Source organism: Hibiscus syriacus, unplaced genomic scaffold, assembly GCF_006381635.1.
Source record: "Hibiscus syriacus cultivar Baekdansim isolate YM2019G1 unplaced genomic scaffold, ASM638163v2 tig00112857_pilon, whole genome shotgun sequence".
Taxonomy (NCBI): domain Eukaryota; kingdom Viridiplantae; phylum Streptophyta; class Magnoliopsida; order Malvales; family Malvaceae; genus Hibiscus; species Hibiscus syriacus.
The window spans coordinates 1294675-1314921 of NW_024063412.1; the positions used below are offsets into that span (position 1 = coordinate 1294675).

The window sequence follows — 20247 nt, forward strand, 5'->3', positions numbered from 1 at the left end:
AATATAAAAAATATTTGTTTGAGAATATCTCGAAAAATATTAGTTTTTGTTATTAAAAATATGTGTTTAAAATTTCGTATACGTATCACGATTATTTTTTAAAAATAAAATATTATTTAAAAATATTTTTTTAAAATACGTGTTATTTAATATTTTTTAATGATAGACATCTAAAAAATTAACAAATAAAATTTTAGACACATATTTTTAATAAAAAAAATTCTTTAGGCATTTATTTTTATATTAAACTGAAACAAAAAGATATTGTAAGTGATTTAATCTTCTAAAAAAGGATTACTATCAAAATAAGTGCCCGAATACTGTTTTTTCTAAATAGGTGCCTAAATCATTTTTTGATTCATCCAGGTATCTAACGTTTCAAAAGTTACCCATTTAGGTGTCTAGGTCGTCAACATCGTCAATTTCCCCTCATTAAGTGACACATGTCACAATCTGGTATTTTAAAATTTATTTTTTAAAAGATATTAAAATATTATGATATTTATAAAAAAAATTAACTTTTTTTATATTATAAAATAACCCCAAAATCTCAAATCCTAACCTTAATCTGCTGTCGCCGCCCTTTTCGGCCACGACCATTGCCACTGACATAGTCCCTATCATCTTCCTACTCATACATCATCGTTGTTTCCGTCGATTGATCGTTGAAATCGCATGGGATCGTGATTTTCATCCTAGGGTTCGCGGGGTATAAAACGTTGATTTTTTGTCGATCGACCATCGATCAATCATGATTTCATAGGATTTTGGTTGCCGGGGGAAAGAGAGGTCGAGTGGAGCTTCGTCGATGGTAAAAGGCGACGGTCATCGTGGGTTTAGGGGTTGAAATGAAGGTTTTCAAAGTTTTGTGTTTATTTCAAAATTTGTGTTTTCTTTTAAAAAAAACAAATTTTATATATTTTTAATTTTTTAATTTTAAATAATTTTTTTTTAAAATTACTATGTTGTGACACATGTCACTTAACGGATGAATTAATACCCTTGACGGCATGAGCACATAAATGGGTTACGTTTGTAACGTTAGACACCGAGATGAGTCAAAAAATAGTTTAAGCGTCTATTTGAGAAAAGAAATATAGTTTGGACACTTATTTTGATATTAGGTCTTCTAAAAATTATAAAGTTATAAGTGAATAATTTAGTTTTCTCTTTTTTGTATTAAGAATGTATTTAAATATCATATTATGGCACGAATTAAGTGGCTTCCGTGGTAAAGAAATTGTTGTTATTTATTGAGGATTCGAGTTTGAACATTATAGATGTCAGGGGTATGAGCTTTCCATGTCTAAAGGTTGAGAATATTTAAAACATATACTACTTTTTAATCACATTAACTTAATCAAAAAAAATTATAAAGAAATACAATTTTAAAACCCATTAATTGATTTTAATAATAAAGAAAATATTGTCAAAAATTTTAAAAAATAAACGGATGTTATCTTATAATTTCTTTAAACTACTAAAAATATTATCATTCTTCAAATATTTACACTCAATTCAAATAATCTCGCAAATGATTAGTCAAAATTTTACATCTAAGTATTTACATGTAATTCTACTCAAAATTTTAGTTATTATTGTGCCTTTCTAAACTTAAATACAATCATAACATAATAAAACAATCATTCGCCGATTGATATAACAAGAAAAACATTAAATTCTTTAAATAAAAATCAAAAGTTCGAATCCCGATATTGTTAATAGATAAAACTAATTCGAAAAATCCTTATTACTAATCTCTACCAGATCCGATAGTGGTACCAAGAAAAATAATAGAAACTAGGGTAAATTACATATTTATTATTTAAATTATCAGTTTTAGTCTATTTTAGTACCTAAAGTTTCATTTTTTTCAAAATCATAACTAAAATTTAGTTTTTATTTTAGTACACCGCCTTTAAAAACTTCAGTTTTTTGTTTCATTTTAGCACCCCATTCAAAATTTAACATTAAGTTTAAATTTTTTTGAAAGTTTATGTATTAAAATATACCAAAATTGATAGTTTAAATTCTAAAACGGATTAAAATTAATAATTTATATATTTAGATATGTAATTTACCCTAGAAAGGATAAAAAAACAAAAAAAAATGAAAGAACCTTAAATAAAGGAAGCGTTGTCACAACACAAATAGTAGAAATCAATGGATCGGTGGCACATTGACTTGGAAAAGGCTAAAACTGAGTGTCCCACCTCCAGTTGTACATTTCCTGGGGAAGGATGTATGAATGAAACTTTGTTTTCATTGTTCAGGAAATTATATATAATAGACGAAGCGATTCAGTAAGGACATATGATTTTATGTTTAGGAATTGAATTTGAATTTATAAAATTTAAGGGAATCAAACGTAAATTTATAAATTTTCAAAATGATGAAAATATATTTTTAATAAAAAAATATATAAAAAATTTAAAATATATGATAATTTTAGATTTTTATAGGATAGTCGCCTGGGTCCTGATATGGATATACAATCAAATTGAGAAAGTCAAAGGAGAAAATCAAGGGATTTGATAAGAATATACAATCAAGTTGAGAAAGTCAAAGGAGAAAATCAAGGGATTTTTACCTTTGAATATTCCTTTGTAATTATCTATAGTATCTGGCAGTTACTCAATTTATTTTGATTTATTTTTATTAGTAATTATTTTCCTTCTTTTATACTCACATGATCTGTATATATATTGCCCATATCAATAAGAACTGTAAGCCATATATTTCTTATTATCTTCTTTATTGTATCACAACAACGGTTTGCTCTTTGATCTCTAGCAGGTTTCTCATCTTTTTTTTTTCTTTCCAATGGCCAATGAGAATAAATAAGTCATCATCCGCAATGCCCAAGTACCCACAAAACCGCTAACCATGATCACTATACATAACTCCATTAAACTCACACCCGTCAACTATCTTTCCTGGAAGACCCAAGTGGAAGCCATTCTCATAGGCTACGACTTACAAAAATTCATTGATGGATCCTACCCTGCTCCTCCACCCACTACTGCCGCCAATAATATTATCTCTATTAACCCTGCAAACCAGACATGGTTACGTCAAGACAAACTATTATTTGGAGCACTTGTCAGCACTCTTTCACCCTCTTTAGTTCTTCTCATCACCCAATCTAAAACCTCCTATGAAGCCTGACAAGTCCTTGCTAACACCTATGCTTGCCCATCTCGTGGCCATATCAAGGAACTCAAAGACCATCTTAAAAATATTACCAAAGGTTCTCAATCTATTATAGACTACATGCAGTCCATTAAAATGCGGGCCGACGAACTTGCCACTCTCGGTAAGCCTCTTGACCATGAAGATCTAATCAAAAAAGTACTTGAAGGCCTTGATGAAAATTATCAGTCTATCATTGATTCTGTCAATGGCCGTGATTCCACCATCTCTTTTGATGAACTCCATGAAAAACTCATCAAATAAAGAACTGTCACTCCGCAACAAGACAAGTCCTTCACCTTTACCGGCATCAGCTCATCTCACCAATGTTCGCTCTATTCCATGGTCCACTACCAATCGGACTCCTCGACTCCCTGGTTTCACATCCATACCCACTCAAGATATCACAAGAAGTTCTCCCAGCAACACTCGAGATAATCGTTCTCCTGCTCGTCCAATCCTTAGTCGCTGCTAATGGTGTAGTACTCAAGGTCATGTAGTCTCCCGCTGTCCTCTGTTCCGCCAACAGTTTCCACATGTGCAACCACATCATCTTTCTAACAACTCATCACAGTATCGACCACCGTCTTCTAGGCAAGCTCAAGCGAATGTTGCCACCACCCATCCCTCTAACACTACATGGCTACTTGACAGTGGTGCCTAACATCATGTCACAACTGACCTCAGTAATCTTGCCCTCCACAGTCCTTATGATGGCATAGATGAAATTATGATTGGCGATGGCTCTGGACTCCCTATATCCCACACTGGTTTCACCTCTCTTACCACTCCCTCTCACTCATTTTCCCTATCTAATGTTTTACGTGTTCCCACCATAAGACGTAATCTTATTTCTATTTCTCAATTTTGCAAAACCAACGATACTTCCATTGAGTTCTTACCCTCTTCTTTTCATGTGAAGGATCTTCGCACGGGGGGTAATCCTTTTCTAGGGTCGGACTAAGGATGGTGTGTATGAATGGCCGCTCTCCACTACTCAGTCACCCTTAATCGTCTTTTCTAGTGTCAAAACTACTTTGTCTGAGTGGCATCATAGGCTAGGTCATCATTCTTTGTCAATCTTTAAAAATATTATGTCTTCATTTCATTTAGATGTCTCTCGTCCTTCCAATTTCAATTTTAATTGCAATTCATGTCAATGCAATAAAAGTCATAAATTACCATTCTCTACTTCTACTCTCTTCACTTCTTCACCACTTGAAGTTATATTTACCGATATATGGACATCACCAGTCTACTCTGTTGATAACTTCAAATACTATGTTATCTTTGTCGACCATTTTACCAAATATATATGACTTTATCCCCTCAAACGTAAATCTGACACACATGATGTCTTTGTGCGCTTCAAGGCCCTCGTCGAAAATTTCTTTAACCATCCAATCATAACTCTCTATTTTGATAATGGGGGGGATATCAAGCACTCTCTTCATTCTTAACTATCAATGTAGTCTCACATCTCACTTCTCCACCTCACACTCTTGAACACAATGGGTACTCTGGACGTCGTCATTGGCACATTGTCGAAACGAGTATTTCTTTCCTTACCCATGCATCCGTGTCTCTATCATATTGGCCTTTTGTCTTTTCTACTTCCGTCTACCTCATTAATCACATTTCTACACCAACTTTAAACCACCTTTCACCATATCTCAAACTCTTTGGCACATCTCCCAACTACATCAAACTTCGAAGTTTTGGATGTCTCTAATATCCTTGGCTTCACTTGAGTCTCGCTCTTCTCTTTGTATCTTTGTCAGATATTCCCCCACTCAAAGTGCCTATCTCTGTTTTGACACATCTACTGCTCGTCTATACACTTCCTGACATGTCTGCTTTGTTGAGTCCATTTTTTCTTTTGACACTTCTCAAACTTCTCTTTCTTGCGTCGCTCCATCAACCGTTTATGAGTGGTGCTCTATGACTTTACCAGTCGTGATAACACCATCCTTAAATGACGACTCTGCTCCTCCACAGAATCTGTCTGCTCCTACCGCCCCAAGCCAACCCTAATACCCAGCTCAAAATAATGCCACCTGTATCACATCTACACCAGGGCCCGCCAATCATTCTAGTGAAACCGAGCGTGACCTTGCTAGTGACCCACCACCCTCGTCTCCTCACAATGACCCTAATCCACCTCTCAACCCCTTAGTCTCACCTCGTGTTATAGTCACTCGCTCCAAACACAACATCCATAAACCAATTCAAAAGCTTAACCTTATTGCCCAACTCCAACCATCTACCCTTGAACCTACCACTGTTACCCAAACCCTCAAGGACCCTAAGTGGCGACAAGCTATGTTTGAAGAGTTTGATGCTTTAATTTGTTATGGGACATGAAAACTAGTTCCATTTCATCTCACTCAAAATTTGGTTGCTTGTAAGTGGATCTTTCGTACTAAATATCTACATAATGGCTCTACTGATAGATACAAAGCTCGATTGGTTACTAAAGGCTTCCACCAACACCCTGGAGTTGACTACTCTGAAACTTTCAGTCCAGTCATCAAACCTAACACTCTTCGTCTTGTTATCAGCCTCGTAGTTAGTCAGGGTTGGTCACTCATACAACTTGATATCAACAATACCTTCCTTCAGGGAACTCTCACTGAGGATGTGTTTATGTCTCAACCTCTGAGCTTCATTGATCGTGATCATCCTTATCATGTCTGCAAGCTACACAAGGCTATTTATGGCCTCAAGCAAGCTTCCCGTGCTTGGTACCATGAGTTGCGCCAATTTCTTCTCCAATTAGGCTTCACCAATTCAGTTGTCGACACCTCCTTATTCATCTTCAACGATCGTTGCACCACTATTTATCTTCTAGTCTATGTCGACGATATCATTATAACTGCGCACAATACTGACGCTACACAGGCCTTCATTCAATAACTCTCTCAGCGCTTATCTCTCAAGGACCTTGGACCCCTGACATACTTCATTGGAGTGGAAGTAACCTCCCACAACAATGGTATTTTCCTCAGTCAACGCAAATACATTATTGATCTCCTTAATAGAACTCACATGACTGAAGCCAAGCCTGCTCCTATACCACTAGCAACTAGTCCGACTCTCACTTTATAATCTGGGACTCCACTATCTGATTCGACCGAGTATCGAACAATTATTGGTGGCCTTCAATATCTCTCACTCACTCGGCCTGACATTACCTATATAGTGAACAAACTCTCTTAGTTTATGCATCAACCAACCAGTGACCACTGGAATATAGTCAAGCGTATACTGCGGTATCTCTGTGCCGCTTTAGAGCACGACATCACACTACGTCACACCTCCCCACTACTACTTCATGCCTTTTCAGACGCTGATTGGGCAGGTAACAAAGATGATTTCATCTCCACTAGTGCATGCATAGCTATCTCGGTCATAATCCTATTTCTTGTAGCTCCAAGAAACAACGTATAGTGGCTCGCTCTTCCACTGAGGCAAAGTACCGATCAGTTGCCTCTACAACTGCTGAAATTCGATGAATTTGCTATCTCCTTACAGAACTAAGTGTCACTCTTCCCTAACAACCAGTTATTTATTGTGATAATGTTGGTGCCACAAATCTCTGTTCCAATCCGGTCTTCCACTCGCGCATGAAACATGTCGCTCTTGACTATTACTTTATCCGAGAACAAGTTCAAAATGGTTTGCTTCGAGTGTCACACATCTCTACAACTGATTAACTTGCCGACGCTCTTACCAAACCTCTTGCTCGTCCTTAGTTTGACTCTCTCAAGGTCAAGATTGGACTTGCTTCACGGCCGTCCATCTTGCGGGGGCATGATAAGGATATAAAATCAAATTGAGAAAGTCAAAGGAGAAAATCAAGGGATTTAATAAGGATATACAATCGAGTTGAGAAAGTCAAAGGAGAAAATCAAGGGATTTTCACCTTTGAATATTCCTTTGTAATTATCTATAGTATCTGACAGTTACTCAATTTATTTTAATTCCTTTTTATTAGTAATTATTTTCCTTCTTTTGTACTCACATAATCTGTATATATACTACCCATATCAATAAGAATTGTAAGCAATATATTTCTTCATCCTATTATCTTCTTTAGGTCCATCCTTGCATCGCACGATGGTATCAATAATTATACACAATTATTTTCAAGATTTTGTTGTTCGATACCAAAGCGAATCCAATGGGACGGCAGTAGTTTTGTCCCCAAAATGGTACTCTTTCTATCCTATAAAACATGTTCATTATTGATTTTTTTATCAATTTTTTTAAACTTTGACTATTTATTATTTAAAATTTATTATTGATAAAAATATGTAAAAATATATTTTAAAAATTTTCAATCAAGCAGTTTTGAAATATATATTTTATAAAATTTAATTATTTAAAATATTTAAAATAATGACGGTCAAAGTTTAAAAAATTTAACTTTTAAAAAGTCAATAAGATACAAATTTTTATATGACGGAGGGAGTATAACTTATTTGTGATCCATGTGAAATTTTTAAAATTATGATTTAATATAATGCTAAGATTACACTAACCTCTAAAATCAATGATTTAGTGTTGTCTTCTTAAAGCAATTTCTGACTTGGTTCCGACTCGATACAAATATTTTTATATATACGAAATAAATTTTGAAATAATACATAAACTTATAACATATCCAAATTATTAGTATCATATTAAGGGATGGACTCAAGATCCAAATCCGATGAGTTCCGACGTAACCTGACTTTATCGAGTCTGATTTACTTTTGAAATTCGGGTTCGGATTTAAAGTGAAAAATATTCAATAAAAAAATTATAATTTTACCATATATATTTAGGAATAATTACAATAATACCTATTTATATATTAACTTTTTAATAAATCTCTATTTTTTATTAAATTGAAGTAATATTTTTTATAAATATATTATATCTCAAAAGAACGGATTAGGTTTAAGTTGTGGAAGATGTATAATTTTCGTGTCGAGTTTAAATTAAATAGTTTATACCTCCAATAATTAACCCTTAACTAAATGCACAAAGGACATAAGAGATCGATTGAGGGACCACGTTCTATCACACATGTCGCCATTCAAGTTGGAACGGTTAATAATAAAGCTTCTAAAAAGACCTCTGGAATTGGACAAGTTGGTGGTGGGTGCCCTCAGGCTGGCTACCTAGGACAAAGCTTTCCACTGAAAACGGCAACTGACGGTGACCGGCGTTGCCCCTTTTCTTGGGTGACGTGTTCCTCTATGGTTGGATCTCTAATGCTCTCAATCTGTTGTTATTTCATCTAATTATTGATAACCCTCCAGTGGAAACAGGTTTTAGTGAAGGGGTTCCATTTATCATTGTGTCAAGACAAACATCTCAGGTTCTAGGATTTTCTCACAACAAACTCCAAAGTTTGATTAATTTATTTAGCGATTGTAATCAACTTCTAGGCTGTTTTCATTGATTAGATATGACTTCATTAATTATCTGTCAATAGTTCTGTGTTTTTTTTAACTTGTTATAATGGGCACGAATCAAGTAAATGAATTTTTGTTATTTTTGGAGATATCGGGTTTGAACACCGGGAATATCAGAGGTAACAACGTTCCATATCAAATGATTAAGGGTTATCTTTGAACATATATTGTCTTATACCTAAATGAAAAAGAATAATTTAATCCACATTGCTCACTTTGAAGAAAAAAACAAGACAAGGGAGGAAACTAGTGCATATGTTGTGAACCTTATAAATTATGGATCAATTTGAAGGAACAAAACGATAAAATACTATATTTAATATTTATAATAAATAACTCTTAAAAAAATATAAGACAAGGAAATTTAAAAATATATTCACAAATTTCAGAAGTTATTTTTCATAAAATGTAATTTCCAGAATCTATATCTATTCAATCGGATCTTAAATTGATCTTCCACGTGATACTGTCTAAAAAAGATTGAGAATATCCCATATGAACAACAAAACTCAAACCGAGGTTCCCAGGAAAGGTGCACAGCTAAAGAAAATTACACACAAGGGACTGTTGGGAATATCCATTTACATGGGCTTTGCCTTGGAAAAATCCATCTCAGGATGCTGCAACAAAACCAACGAATTTCATCAGCTAAAGAGCCTCATAGAGTGGTGGTATGATATGGAGTTTCTGATGTGAATAGTTTACCTCGGACATGAATGCCTTCAAGAGTTCCTGCTTCTGAAGCTCATCAATGGCTGGACGGTCCATCGCCTTCTGTCTTCGGCCTAAACTGCACAGGAGGACAAGCTTACGAGTTCAGATTAACATGAACCTTTAAGCCATAAACAAAGCAGACTCCAGTCTCACATTTTTATAGCTCAAATCATAGTTTTGAAATTCCTTGAGACTCAGAATTTGCAAGATTCATACTTTCATGAGACTATATCAAAGAAAATATTATAAACTATATATATAGAAGCCCTATCAATTTCTCCAAAGTTTATCGTGCTTCTTGATCCAAGTCAGACAGTTTGATGTTCTCTGGTTTAACTTTCTGGATGTCAATTTCATGATCTCCTTTCACCAATGATGCCCAGTACTCCATTTGGTTGTGATTTGTCAAAAGGATTGAGATCGATTGATTATCCTCTACAGGAAAAATGGAAGGATTTTAGACTACCAAGGGTCTTGCCTTCAACATCAAACAAAATGCAAGTCCATCTTCAACATCACAATTGCAGCAAAATATTCCAAACCCTTAGAACAATCTTAACAATCATTGTGACGTTCAATCAAATATCTATCTGATTTTCTTCAAGTAACTTACCAATGCTTCAGGAATTGTATTTACAGAGTGTGTATTGTGTACATCGTTAATAAATAATAATAAAGAATATGAAAAATAATATCTATTATAAAAAAATTAATATACTATTACTATAATAATTGAAAAGAATGAAAACAAATTAAAACAAATTGATATTCCTACTGTTCCAATTAGGCAACAGAATGAGAAATTTTAGATAATAATATTGAAATTTAATTGAATGTGTTATCGATTTTATTATTATCATGATGATTTTTTTACAATAAATTAGAAAAAAATGGAAAAAGAAAAATGGTTCTAGCAGAAGGCAGCAAATTTAAGCTCCTGTTGAAGAATCTCCTCCAGCAATAACTGGGACTCCTCCATCAGTCCGGAGATTAATCTGAACATGAGCACGCAAAATTCCATCTCACTGAGAGCTCCGTCGCCGTCGGTATCTCCTTCTTCCACCATGCTGACCAGCTCGTCGTGTCTTAAATCCTGCAAGCCCAGCAGCGCCGCGTTCCGCTTCAAGCTCTCAACCGTGATCACCCCTTTCTCCTTGTCCATCAACAGCTCGAACCCATTGCTCAGCTCCCTCATCAGCACTTCTCCTCCCAGATTCTCCGCCATCACCGGCAACAATTCCTCGAACTCAGCAACCGATTTACCCATACCCGCCATTGCAAAAAAAAAAAAAGAACTCCTTACGTTCACGTCAAAGAAAGCTCTTCGTTTTGTGTTGGGTTGTTTGAACAGAGCAGCTCTGTGTTATTTATACAGGGATTTGAGGATTAGGGGAAAGGAAAATGGGTTTTCTTGGAAAGTGGATTGGGGTTATGCTTTGCCATTGTATGACAGCAGAGGAACACGACCTTTATAGGCGGTCGGCTTTTATACTTGCAGAAGCTGAGTTGAAACAGCCTTTGTTTCAAAGCAGTTGTTGACAATTGGCTTTGGATTTTTTTGGAAAAATACATAATAGGTCCCTATACTTTTAAAAAAACCAATATGACCCTCATATTATTTTTTCTCTCAATTTGACCCTTTAATTCAGAAAATAAACTCAATGTGACCCTTTGATCAATGTTTTTATTGTTTGACCGTTACAATGTTGACATCGTAGTCCACAGTACTAGCATGACAATCTACGATACTGACGTGACAATCCATCTTCCACGTTTGAGTTACTAATTAAGCTCACCAACCATGTTATCCACCACATTATTAATCACGGTTGACTCCCACATCAACATCGTGAGTCATCACATCAGTATTGTGAATTAACACGTCAACACCGTAACGGTCAATGACGAAAAACGTTAGTTAAATGACCATATCAAACTTATTTCTGAGTTAGAGGGTTATATTAAAATAAAAATAATACAGGGCTACATTATTTTTAAAAAAAGTATAACCACCTATGGTACCTTTTTGCCCTTTTTTTTTGCAATGTTTGCTGTGTCGGCTTTTGACTTGAGAGTTACGAAAGAATCTAACCGGGGACATTATTGTACATAACTTGATTCACATATTTTGATTTAAATAATGTTTGCGAATAAATATTTTACTAACTTCTTATAGGATAAGAACTTAATGGCCAAGTTACATAAGGAAGTTTCATTTCAGTTCCATATCCATATTTGTCTGTCAGGAGAATAGATCTCATGTCTACCGTTCTTTTTCTCTCTCACAATAAGATAAATTATAGTATATATTTATATATACTTCAGTTAATATCAACTGGTTGATTCAAATGATAAGTAGTTTGATATTTAACCAGGTCTCGAGTTCGAATCATTGTGTATGTAAAAAATCTCTATTGAGAGTCTCACCCACCAATACCAGGTGTACGACCCAAGTCGGTCCAGATTAGTCAAGACGAAACCTTGTGAACCGAGAAGGTAACCAAAAATATATATAATTAGATTATTTAGTCACTTTTTTTATTTTCTCTAAACTCTAAAATCGTCATTTTTTATTTCATTTTGTTTGATATGCGGCGACATTAATTTTAGTATTGTTCGTGAATCACATTTTTTCTTTATTTCTCATTTACTTTCTTATGTCGTATATTTACTTTTCTTTTGTTTTTTTAGTTTTTAATAATTACAGTTATGGTACATTTTCTTCTTATTCTTCTTTTGGATAAGAAAATTTTATTCCAAATCCAAAAAGGATGCATCAAAGCTACAATAAATAAACCAGTAAAACAAAAACAAAAAAACACCACACCCACATCAAGAGCCTACAACAACCTAACTCAAACAAAAACAACAAACACTAGACCAAAGAAAAAGGGGAAAAACAATCACACCCAACACAAACACCCATTAACAAGTCAAGCATCAGAGAATCCCACAGACATTACAAATCTACAGATTCCTATCGTCCTTATTGAAACAACAACCATGAAGCTTATAGCTAATAGCCTCTTGGATTACCTAACACAAGACCTCAGGGGGTGCCTGATACCCTTGAATAGCCTGTGATTATGTTCTTCCCAAATATAATAAAGGTAACCAGTCTAAGTCAGCTTCAAAATACCTACAATCAAAGATTTACCTTTAAACCTGCCAATCACCCAATCCAAAAGCTCAGCTCAGTCTCCCCAAGGAAAACCACAAATTTGCAAAACACGACCCCAAACAATGCAAGTGTAAAGGCAATCGCCAATGATATGACTTCTACTTTCCTCACCAGCCTCACACAGCCTGCAATCACCATCAATAACTAAACATATTTTTGTTTTCTCTAAACTCTAAAATCATCATTTTTATTTCATTTTGTTTGATATGCGGCGACATTAATTTTAGTATTGTTCGTGAATCACATTTTTTCTTTATTTCTCATTTACTTTCTTATGTCGTATATTTACTTTTCTTTTGTTTTTTTAGTTTTTAATAATTATAGTTATGGTACATTTTCTTTTTATTCTTCATTTGGATAAGAAAATTTCATTCCAAATCCAAAAAGGATGCATCAAAGCTACAATAAATAAACCAGTCAAACAAAAACAGAAAAACACCACACCCACACCAAGAGCCTACAACAACCTAACTCAAACAAAAGCAACAAACACTAGACCAAAGAAAAAGGGGAAAAACAATCACACCCAACACAAACACCCATTAACAAGTCAAGCATCAGAGAATCCTACAGACATTACAAATCTACAGATTCCTATCATCCTTATTGAAACAACAACTATGAAGCTTATAGCTAATAGCCTATTGGATTACCTAACACAAGACCTCAGGGGGTGCCTGACACCCTTGAATAGCCTGTGATTATGTTCTTCCCAAATATAATAAAGGTAACCAGTCTAAGCCAGCTTCAAAATACCTACAATCAAAGATTTACCTTTAAACCTACCAATCACCCAATCCAAAAGCTCAGCTCAGTCTCCCCAAGGAAAACCATAATTTTGCAAAACACGACCCCAAACAATGCAAGTGTAAGGGCAATCGCCAATGATATGACTTCTACTCTCCTCACCAGCCTCACACAGCCTGTAATCACCAACAATAACTAAACATATTTTAGTAAGGTTGTATTAAGTAAGCAACTTATCAATAATGACCATCCATAAAACAAGAGAAAATTTAGGAATATGAAGAGAAAATCAAATAACATGATGTCATCTAACCTTCTCAACCTTAACCCTTCATTCCTTCCAGATCCATCTACAAGTAATCAGGCGCCAATCATTATGCCCTCCAAACAAATCAACAACAATTCCCTTCAACTTCAATAATTTCCTAATGAACCAACTATGATAAGGTCTTCCACCAACAAACATAAAGTCCTGCCCCTTCAACACATACTCCCTCAACCAAGCTACCCACAAGAAGCCTTCATTGGCAAGAATACTCTTAATGAGGAACAGACAACAAGCCTTATTCTAGCAGGATAAATCCTTGATACCCAAACCCCCCTCAGATTTAGGCCTACAAATCTGATTCCATCCAACTTGAGCACCTTTAGCAGGAGAGTCACCCCATTTCCAAAAGAATCTCATACAAAGTTGTTCAATCCTCATGACAACAGACTTGGGAAGAGGCAATTGTTTGCACTAGAAATTTGAAATATTGCACAATGCAATTTTAATGAGCTACAACTTTCCAACATAGGGAAGATTTCGATGAGCCCACATAACAAGCTTACCCCATATCTTTTCAATCAAAGGCAAACAATCTTTTTCAAAAAATTTCTGGTCACATGGAACACCAATATATTTTACTGGCAACACACCCACTCTAAATCCAATAATAGTTTGAATATTGCTCAAAGTCCTCTCACCCATCCCACAAGCAAATAACTCAATTTTTACAGCATTAAGTTGCAAACCTAACATCCCATAAAACACTTCAAGAACACTCTTTACACCAAACACATAATCCATTGATATGTGGAAAAAAACAAGTAAGTCATTAGCAAAATATAAATGGATTAATGAGATATTCTTACACTTAGGATGAAATTTATACCGTTCTTCACAATAGTATCTAATAATTGAGAAATGATATTCATCACTATAATGAAAAGGTAGGGAGATGGAGGATCACCCTGTCTCACTCCCTTCCTCCCACTAAAATAGCCAACCAAGCTCCCATTAAAGACCACATAGAATTTTGAATTAGTGACACATGCTCTAATCTAATTCCTAAATTCCTCAGGTAACCTAAGAGCAGCAAGGACAACCATCAAAAAGTTTGAATTAACGGAATCAAAAACTTTCTGCAAGTTAATTTTAATAGCACATCTAGAAGACATGGTCCTCCTAGAATAACCCTTCACCATTTCCTGAGCAAGCAAAGTGTCATCCATTAAATTTCTCACTTTGATGAAAGTAGTTTGACTGAGTGGTATCATCCCAGAAAAATAATAGGCCAACCTATTCACTAACACCTTAGTGATAGTTTTATATATCACAGAACGACAAGAGATAGGCTTAAAGTCCTTTACTCTACTAGCATTAGGAACTCGGTTGGCTTTTTATGGTATATTTTCGTTTGTCTTTTTATGGAATGCATTTAGTCTTTTGGTTGTTTTTTTATTTAATTTTTTCATGGTTGGATTTGATGTCGAATTGACTAATCAAGAAGGCGATTATTTGTTATCTTGTTGATCTTTCATATTTTGGACCCTCATATTGGAAGTTGATATGCAATTTAATCCCCTATTGTGGTCATTTGTCAATGAAATCAGATTTGATTGAGATTTTTCTAGATGAGTTTTAACATTTTCCTTATATGGTACTTGTATGATCTCAAGTGACTAATTTAGTGTATCAATGATTATAAAATATATTCTAATTATGTGTTTAGTTTACAAATTTCGTTATAATTTTAAGTATTTTCTCTTTTTAATAAAATGATAATGATAAAATGATAATAAGGTTGAAAACATTTCTATTATCAACAATTCTTATTTTGTGATGTGTTAATTGTGGTGGATATAAAAATATTTTTTAAGGTAGGCACACATGTGTTAACAACATAAAATTTTTAAATGGTACAAATAAAATTTTAGGTGAGCACCGTCCATAAAATAAATAATTAATCGAAGAAAACTCATATTTCAGGGTAGACATGAAAATTTTGAAGGTGGACATCATTAATAAAATAAGTAACTAATTGAAACAAATTTAAATTTTAGAGTGGACACTGACCATGCCGTGGCTCCGCCACTGCATGTGAATGCTTGGACTGTTGGAAAGCTAGATTAAGCTTTAATGTTCAACAAACATTGAATGCTTTTCTTATTAATTCTAGTGATCGTGTACATGGTTTTATAATAGCTAACAGAAGCTTGGCACAATTCTAGAAGCTCTGTAAGTTCCTCAACTGACTGCTAACAACACTAACTGCTCTTAACTAACTCTAGCTATTTAGTTCTAATATTCCCTCTACTTTCTCTTCCTCCTTCAACAAGGTAACATACACATCTTAGCCTTGAACAATTGAAAAGATAAACAATTGAATAGAAAGTGCAGATGCTTCCTTCCGTTCACTTGAATCGAAAGTGTCGATGCTTCCTTTTGTTCTTCTTGAATCGAAAGTGCCGATGCTTCCTTTCGTTCACTTTGAATCGAAAGTGCTGATGCTTCCTTTCGTTCTTCTTATTCACCTTCATTTCTTTCTTCTTTACCCTCTTTTACAAGGTTCATGACATTTGTCTATTCTAAAATATTCTTAAAAAAACTTTTGATGTGAATGAACATGCACCAAAAAAAATTCTAAAAATAAAACCTTATTCTATAACAACAATGTGAAACAAACCAAACACCAGCAACATCATTGAAACATTTTCCTTAGGCGTCTTATGGCCATTGACGTTGAAACGTCTGAGGATTTTAGATTCCCCCCTCGTTAGATTCTTTGGCCTCGCCTTCGATGACCAGAGTGTTATGTTCCAAGGACACTTTGACATCCTCTTTCCCGAGCCCATGCATGTCAATTCGACGGTTCAAGGCGTCTTCCGTTTCCTTAGCGCTCCAGCTTCGGCGTAGACCCCCTCCCATGCCACACGATGCATCCATAAATGGATTCTCCATAAATTGATTCATCATGTTCAGGACTTGGCTTAGGTTCCTCGCTGGGGAGAAAGGATCAAACACATCTGAGAAGAAACCATCACTACGGCAAGAAAATGAGCGTACGCGGTGGCGATCATCGCTGAACTCACTCTCGTTACTGTCGCTATCGAACTCACGCATGGCGTTGCTGTTAAAGAGCCTGGAGGTCGGTGAAGCGATGGCCACTGGGCGTACCATGCGCAATGAGCTAGGGAAGAAAGTTTAGAAGCGTGAAACCAAAATTCCCAGGACTTTGGCGAAAGATACCATGTTGGAAAGCTAGATTAAGCTTTAATGTTCAACAAACATTGAATGCTTTTCTTATTAATTCCAGTGATCGTGTACATGGTTTTATAATAGCTAACAGAAGCTTGGCACAGTTCTAGAAGCTCTGTAACTTCCTCAACTGACTGCTAACAACACTAACTGCTCTTAACTAACTCTAGCTATTTAGTTCTAATATGGACATTAAAATTTTTGTCAACAAACCGGAAAAAAAATGGTAGCTCAGAGGGAAGGGAAAGGGAAGGACATAATGACTTGAAAAAGTAGGAAAGTAGCATGAACCCCCTCCCTCCCTTCTCTTTTCATACAGATTATTATACGTGTATTCGACGCGTATAGATTAAATATTCAAAGTTCAACAGCTGATTTTTTGTAATAAACAACGTGAACGCACGGATGGACAACACACGTGTTACCTTCACCAGATAGGGGTTGTCAAGTGGGGAAAAATGTTTTCTGAATTTTATTTAAGGACTAGGCCAAAGCCCAAGCGGCGACCGCTGGTGGTACAGTAGAAACGTCCAAGATCGAGACCCAGAGCTTGAAATTTTGGCTCATTTACTTGGATGTTGTTTTCTGGATTTCATACAGTAAATGCTGACACACTAAGGTTTTTTTTTTGCCCTCCCAATAACATGTAATTTTTTTTATTAAATTTTATCATAGCAGAGTAAAAAATTTGAATAAAAAATATTTTTTATTAAAACACGTTATCTCGACGTGACGAGTTCTAAGTCATAAACTTCTATATATCATATTGAGCTAATTAATTAAATTATTTGTCCTAATGGCAAAAAAAAACCTACACACTAATGCTTTGCTACACACACGTTATTACAGTTGAGCATGCGTGGACGATCCTTTTGTCTGATAGGGTACAAGCTTTTCTTATTTTATGATTTCATTTATGCTCATCGATCGTTCAATTTATACTTCATATTACAAAGATCTATAAGCCTTTTCGTCTCGTACGGCCTTGTGGATGGCACTGGCAATGGGACATGCGAGAAATGTCGTGTCGCGTCAACAACGGGAATAACGTGTTCTCATTTGAGGACAAAGTTTTGATGATCAGTCTAGGTTCTTGTTGGTCATTGATTCTTAAAGTCAAATTTAGGGTTAAGCGTGGCATCAAGAGAAAATGATAAATCGTGGTTGATGGGTAGTGTTTAAATGAGGCCATCTGCTCCTCCTTATCTCTATCGTACGTACATCTTTTAGCTTGACTTCACAGCAAAAGGAGTCAATTTTAGTGTTTGTTAGCTTTAATCAAATGGATAATCAATTTACAAAATTGAGTATCCATGATCAAGCTGAAATCGATTATCCATAAGAATAGTTGGTTTTAATCGACTTTTAGTAGTCGAAGAACTTAATAAAACAATACCCTATAACAAGGGGACCATTTGCGTTCTTTACCCTAAAATTGATTATTGGGTCCCCTTATTATAGGGTACTATTTTATTAAGTCTTTCGACTATTAAAAGTTACAAAATGGTCATTTGACTATGGAGTGTTGTTTTGTTGAGTTCTTCGACTATTAAAAGTTATAAAATGATTACTAGATTATTCATTATGCTCCAGACTCTTTCTTTTCAGTTGAAAATTGGCAGTTGTTTAAGATAGATGTTAACATAATGACTGGTAAATGATAGTCATTTGAGATTTTGAGATCAAACTTATCATATCATAGTCAACAAGTTAACGTTTACCTCATTATATCATTCATTTTTAACGGAAAATGACGAGTTTGGAACATAATGAATAGACGACAGAACATTTTTGTAACTTTTAATAGTCGATAAACTCAACAAAACAACACTATATAGTCAAAGGACTTAATACATCAATATCATATAGTCGGGGGACCATTTGCGTTCTTTACCCAATTATTTATTGTCCACATTAATGATTCTTTATCCATTAGTCGATAAACTCAACAAAACAACACTATATAGTCAAAGGACTTAATACATCAATATCATATAGTCGGGGGATCATTTGCGTTCTTTACCCAATTATTTATTGTCCACATTAATGATTCTTTATCCATTATAGTGAATTGTTAATTTCAACCATATCTGTCTAATGTTCATGGATAAGATCAATTAAGGCCACAATTCCATTTCAAACTAACAACAAAACTGATGATGATGTTTAAATTATAAAAATAATCACTAAAATTTTGAAAAGTAATTTTAGAGTTATTTAAGCTTATGATACGTTAATAAATAATATTACTATTAATTGTTTATTGTTAATTTTAATTTATAAAATTAATTATCATTTCAAAAAATAATATTTTAATTTTATCAATTTAATCCTTGATTGTTAATCTAATAGCTATAAAAAATAACCTTCAACTCACAACCTTTGCAATTTTTATCAGTTTGATCTTTAATTTTTAAAAGAAAGTAAAAAGGACCTTTAATTGAATAACATAAGCTTTTAATCATCTATATTTACACATTTTAAGGTCAAACTGATAAAAAAATAAAAATATCTAGGATCGTAAACAATTATTTTTCCTTTTTATAATTATTATGTCAGTAGTTAACAACAAAATTAAACAAAATTTAAGGGAGAAATCAAAATAACATTGAGGCTCGATTTTACTAATATCTAATACATAAAACTATATTATAAATTTTGAAATAATACCTAAACCCTTTTTATGTTTAAACCTAAAATAATATGTCCTTTGCTTTTCTTTTTCTTTTTCTAAAATATAATTGCACAAGATACACTCAAATTATGATTCATTCCAAATTGATTCTTAAACTTTAAAGTATTGTATCTCAATCCCTAAATTACAACCCCTGTTCTAAATTAATTCCTAAATTTCAAAGCACTCAAACTATCAATATCATTCTATTGATGTGAGTTAACTTTAATGGTTTTTGAAAGTAATGAGAATTGAACATATGACCTTCTTAGAAATAATATGCTTTCGAGTGCATTAGGAACCAAATATGTAAATTTATTTTAGAATGTTGCTATTTAAATTAGGAGGGTCGTAGCCGGGGACATCGTACTTACGTCTTTAATAAATTAGATATGACATTTGCTTACGTCACTAGCCATGAGATCACCTGCTTAGCTCAGACATGTTCTGTTTGCTGGCATGATATGTTGGAGTGGTAGATATAATATTAATATCTTCACCTAATGGCGACTAGGATGGCGTCCTTTCATGGTAAATCTACATACAGATAACGACTAATAGATTTGTTGTGTCTAATATGAACTACCTTTAGATTAATATAAGCATAAATGAATTAATTAAGTATTCGTTAAAATTTTAATAACGTAATTTTTTAGCTCGTTTAATTATAGATAGTTGTACCATCATTTTATCATATCGCAGTTAGCATGTTAACATTTAGCTCAGAATGCCATCATTTTTTAACGGAAAAGAA

The 20247-nt window shown here is 34.2% G+C and overlaps 2 protein-coding genes across 2 annotated transcripts; both read right to left on the reverse strand.

Moving 5' to 3' along the window:
- Nucleotides 1–10246: 10246 nt before the first annotated feature.
- Nucleotides 10247–10680, reverse strand: LOC120184042 (calcium-binding protein KRP1-like). Its single transcript, XM_039188614.1, has one exon. It carries the CDS (start codon nt 10645–10647, stop codon nt 10282–10284), a length of 366 nt encoding a protein of 121 aa, XP_039044545.1. The 5' UTR covers nt 10648–10680; the 3' UTR covers nt 10247–10281.
- A 5641-nt stretch (nt 10681–16321) lies between these two features.
- LOC120184188 (23.6 kDa heat shock protein, mitochondrial-like) lies at nt 16322–18545 on the reverse strand. The gene is made up of 2 exons (XM_039188712.1): nt 18541–18545; nt 16322–16751 (listed from the first exon to the last, which is right to left on the reverse strand). The coding sequence occupies exons 1-2, from the start codon at nt 18543–18545 to the stop codon at nt 16322–16324; spliced, it is 435 nt and encodes a 144-aa protein (XP_039044643.1).
- Between the last annotated feature and the right edge of the window lie 1702 nt (nt 18546–20247).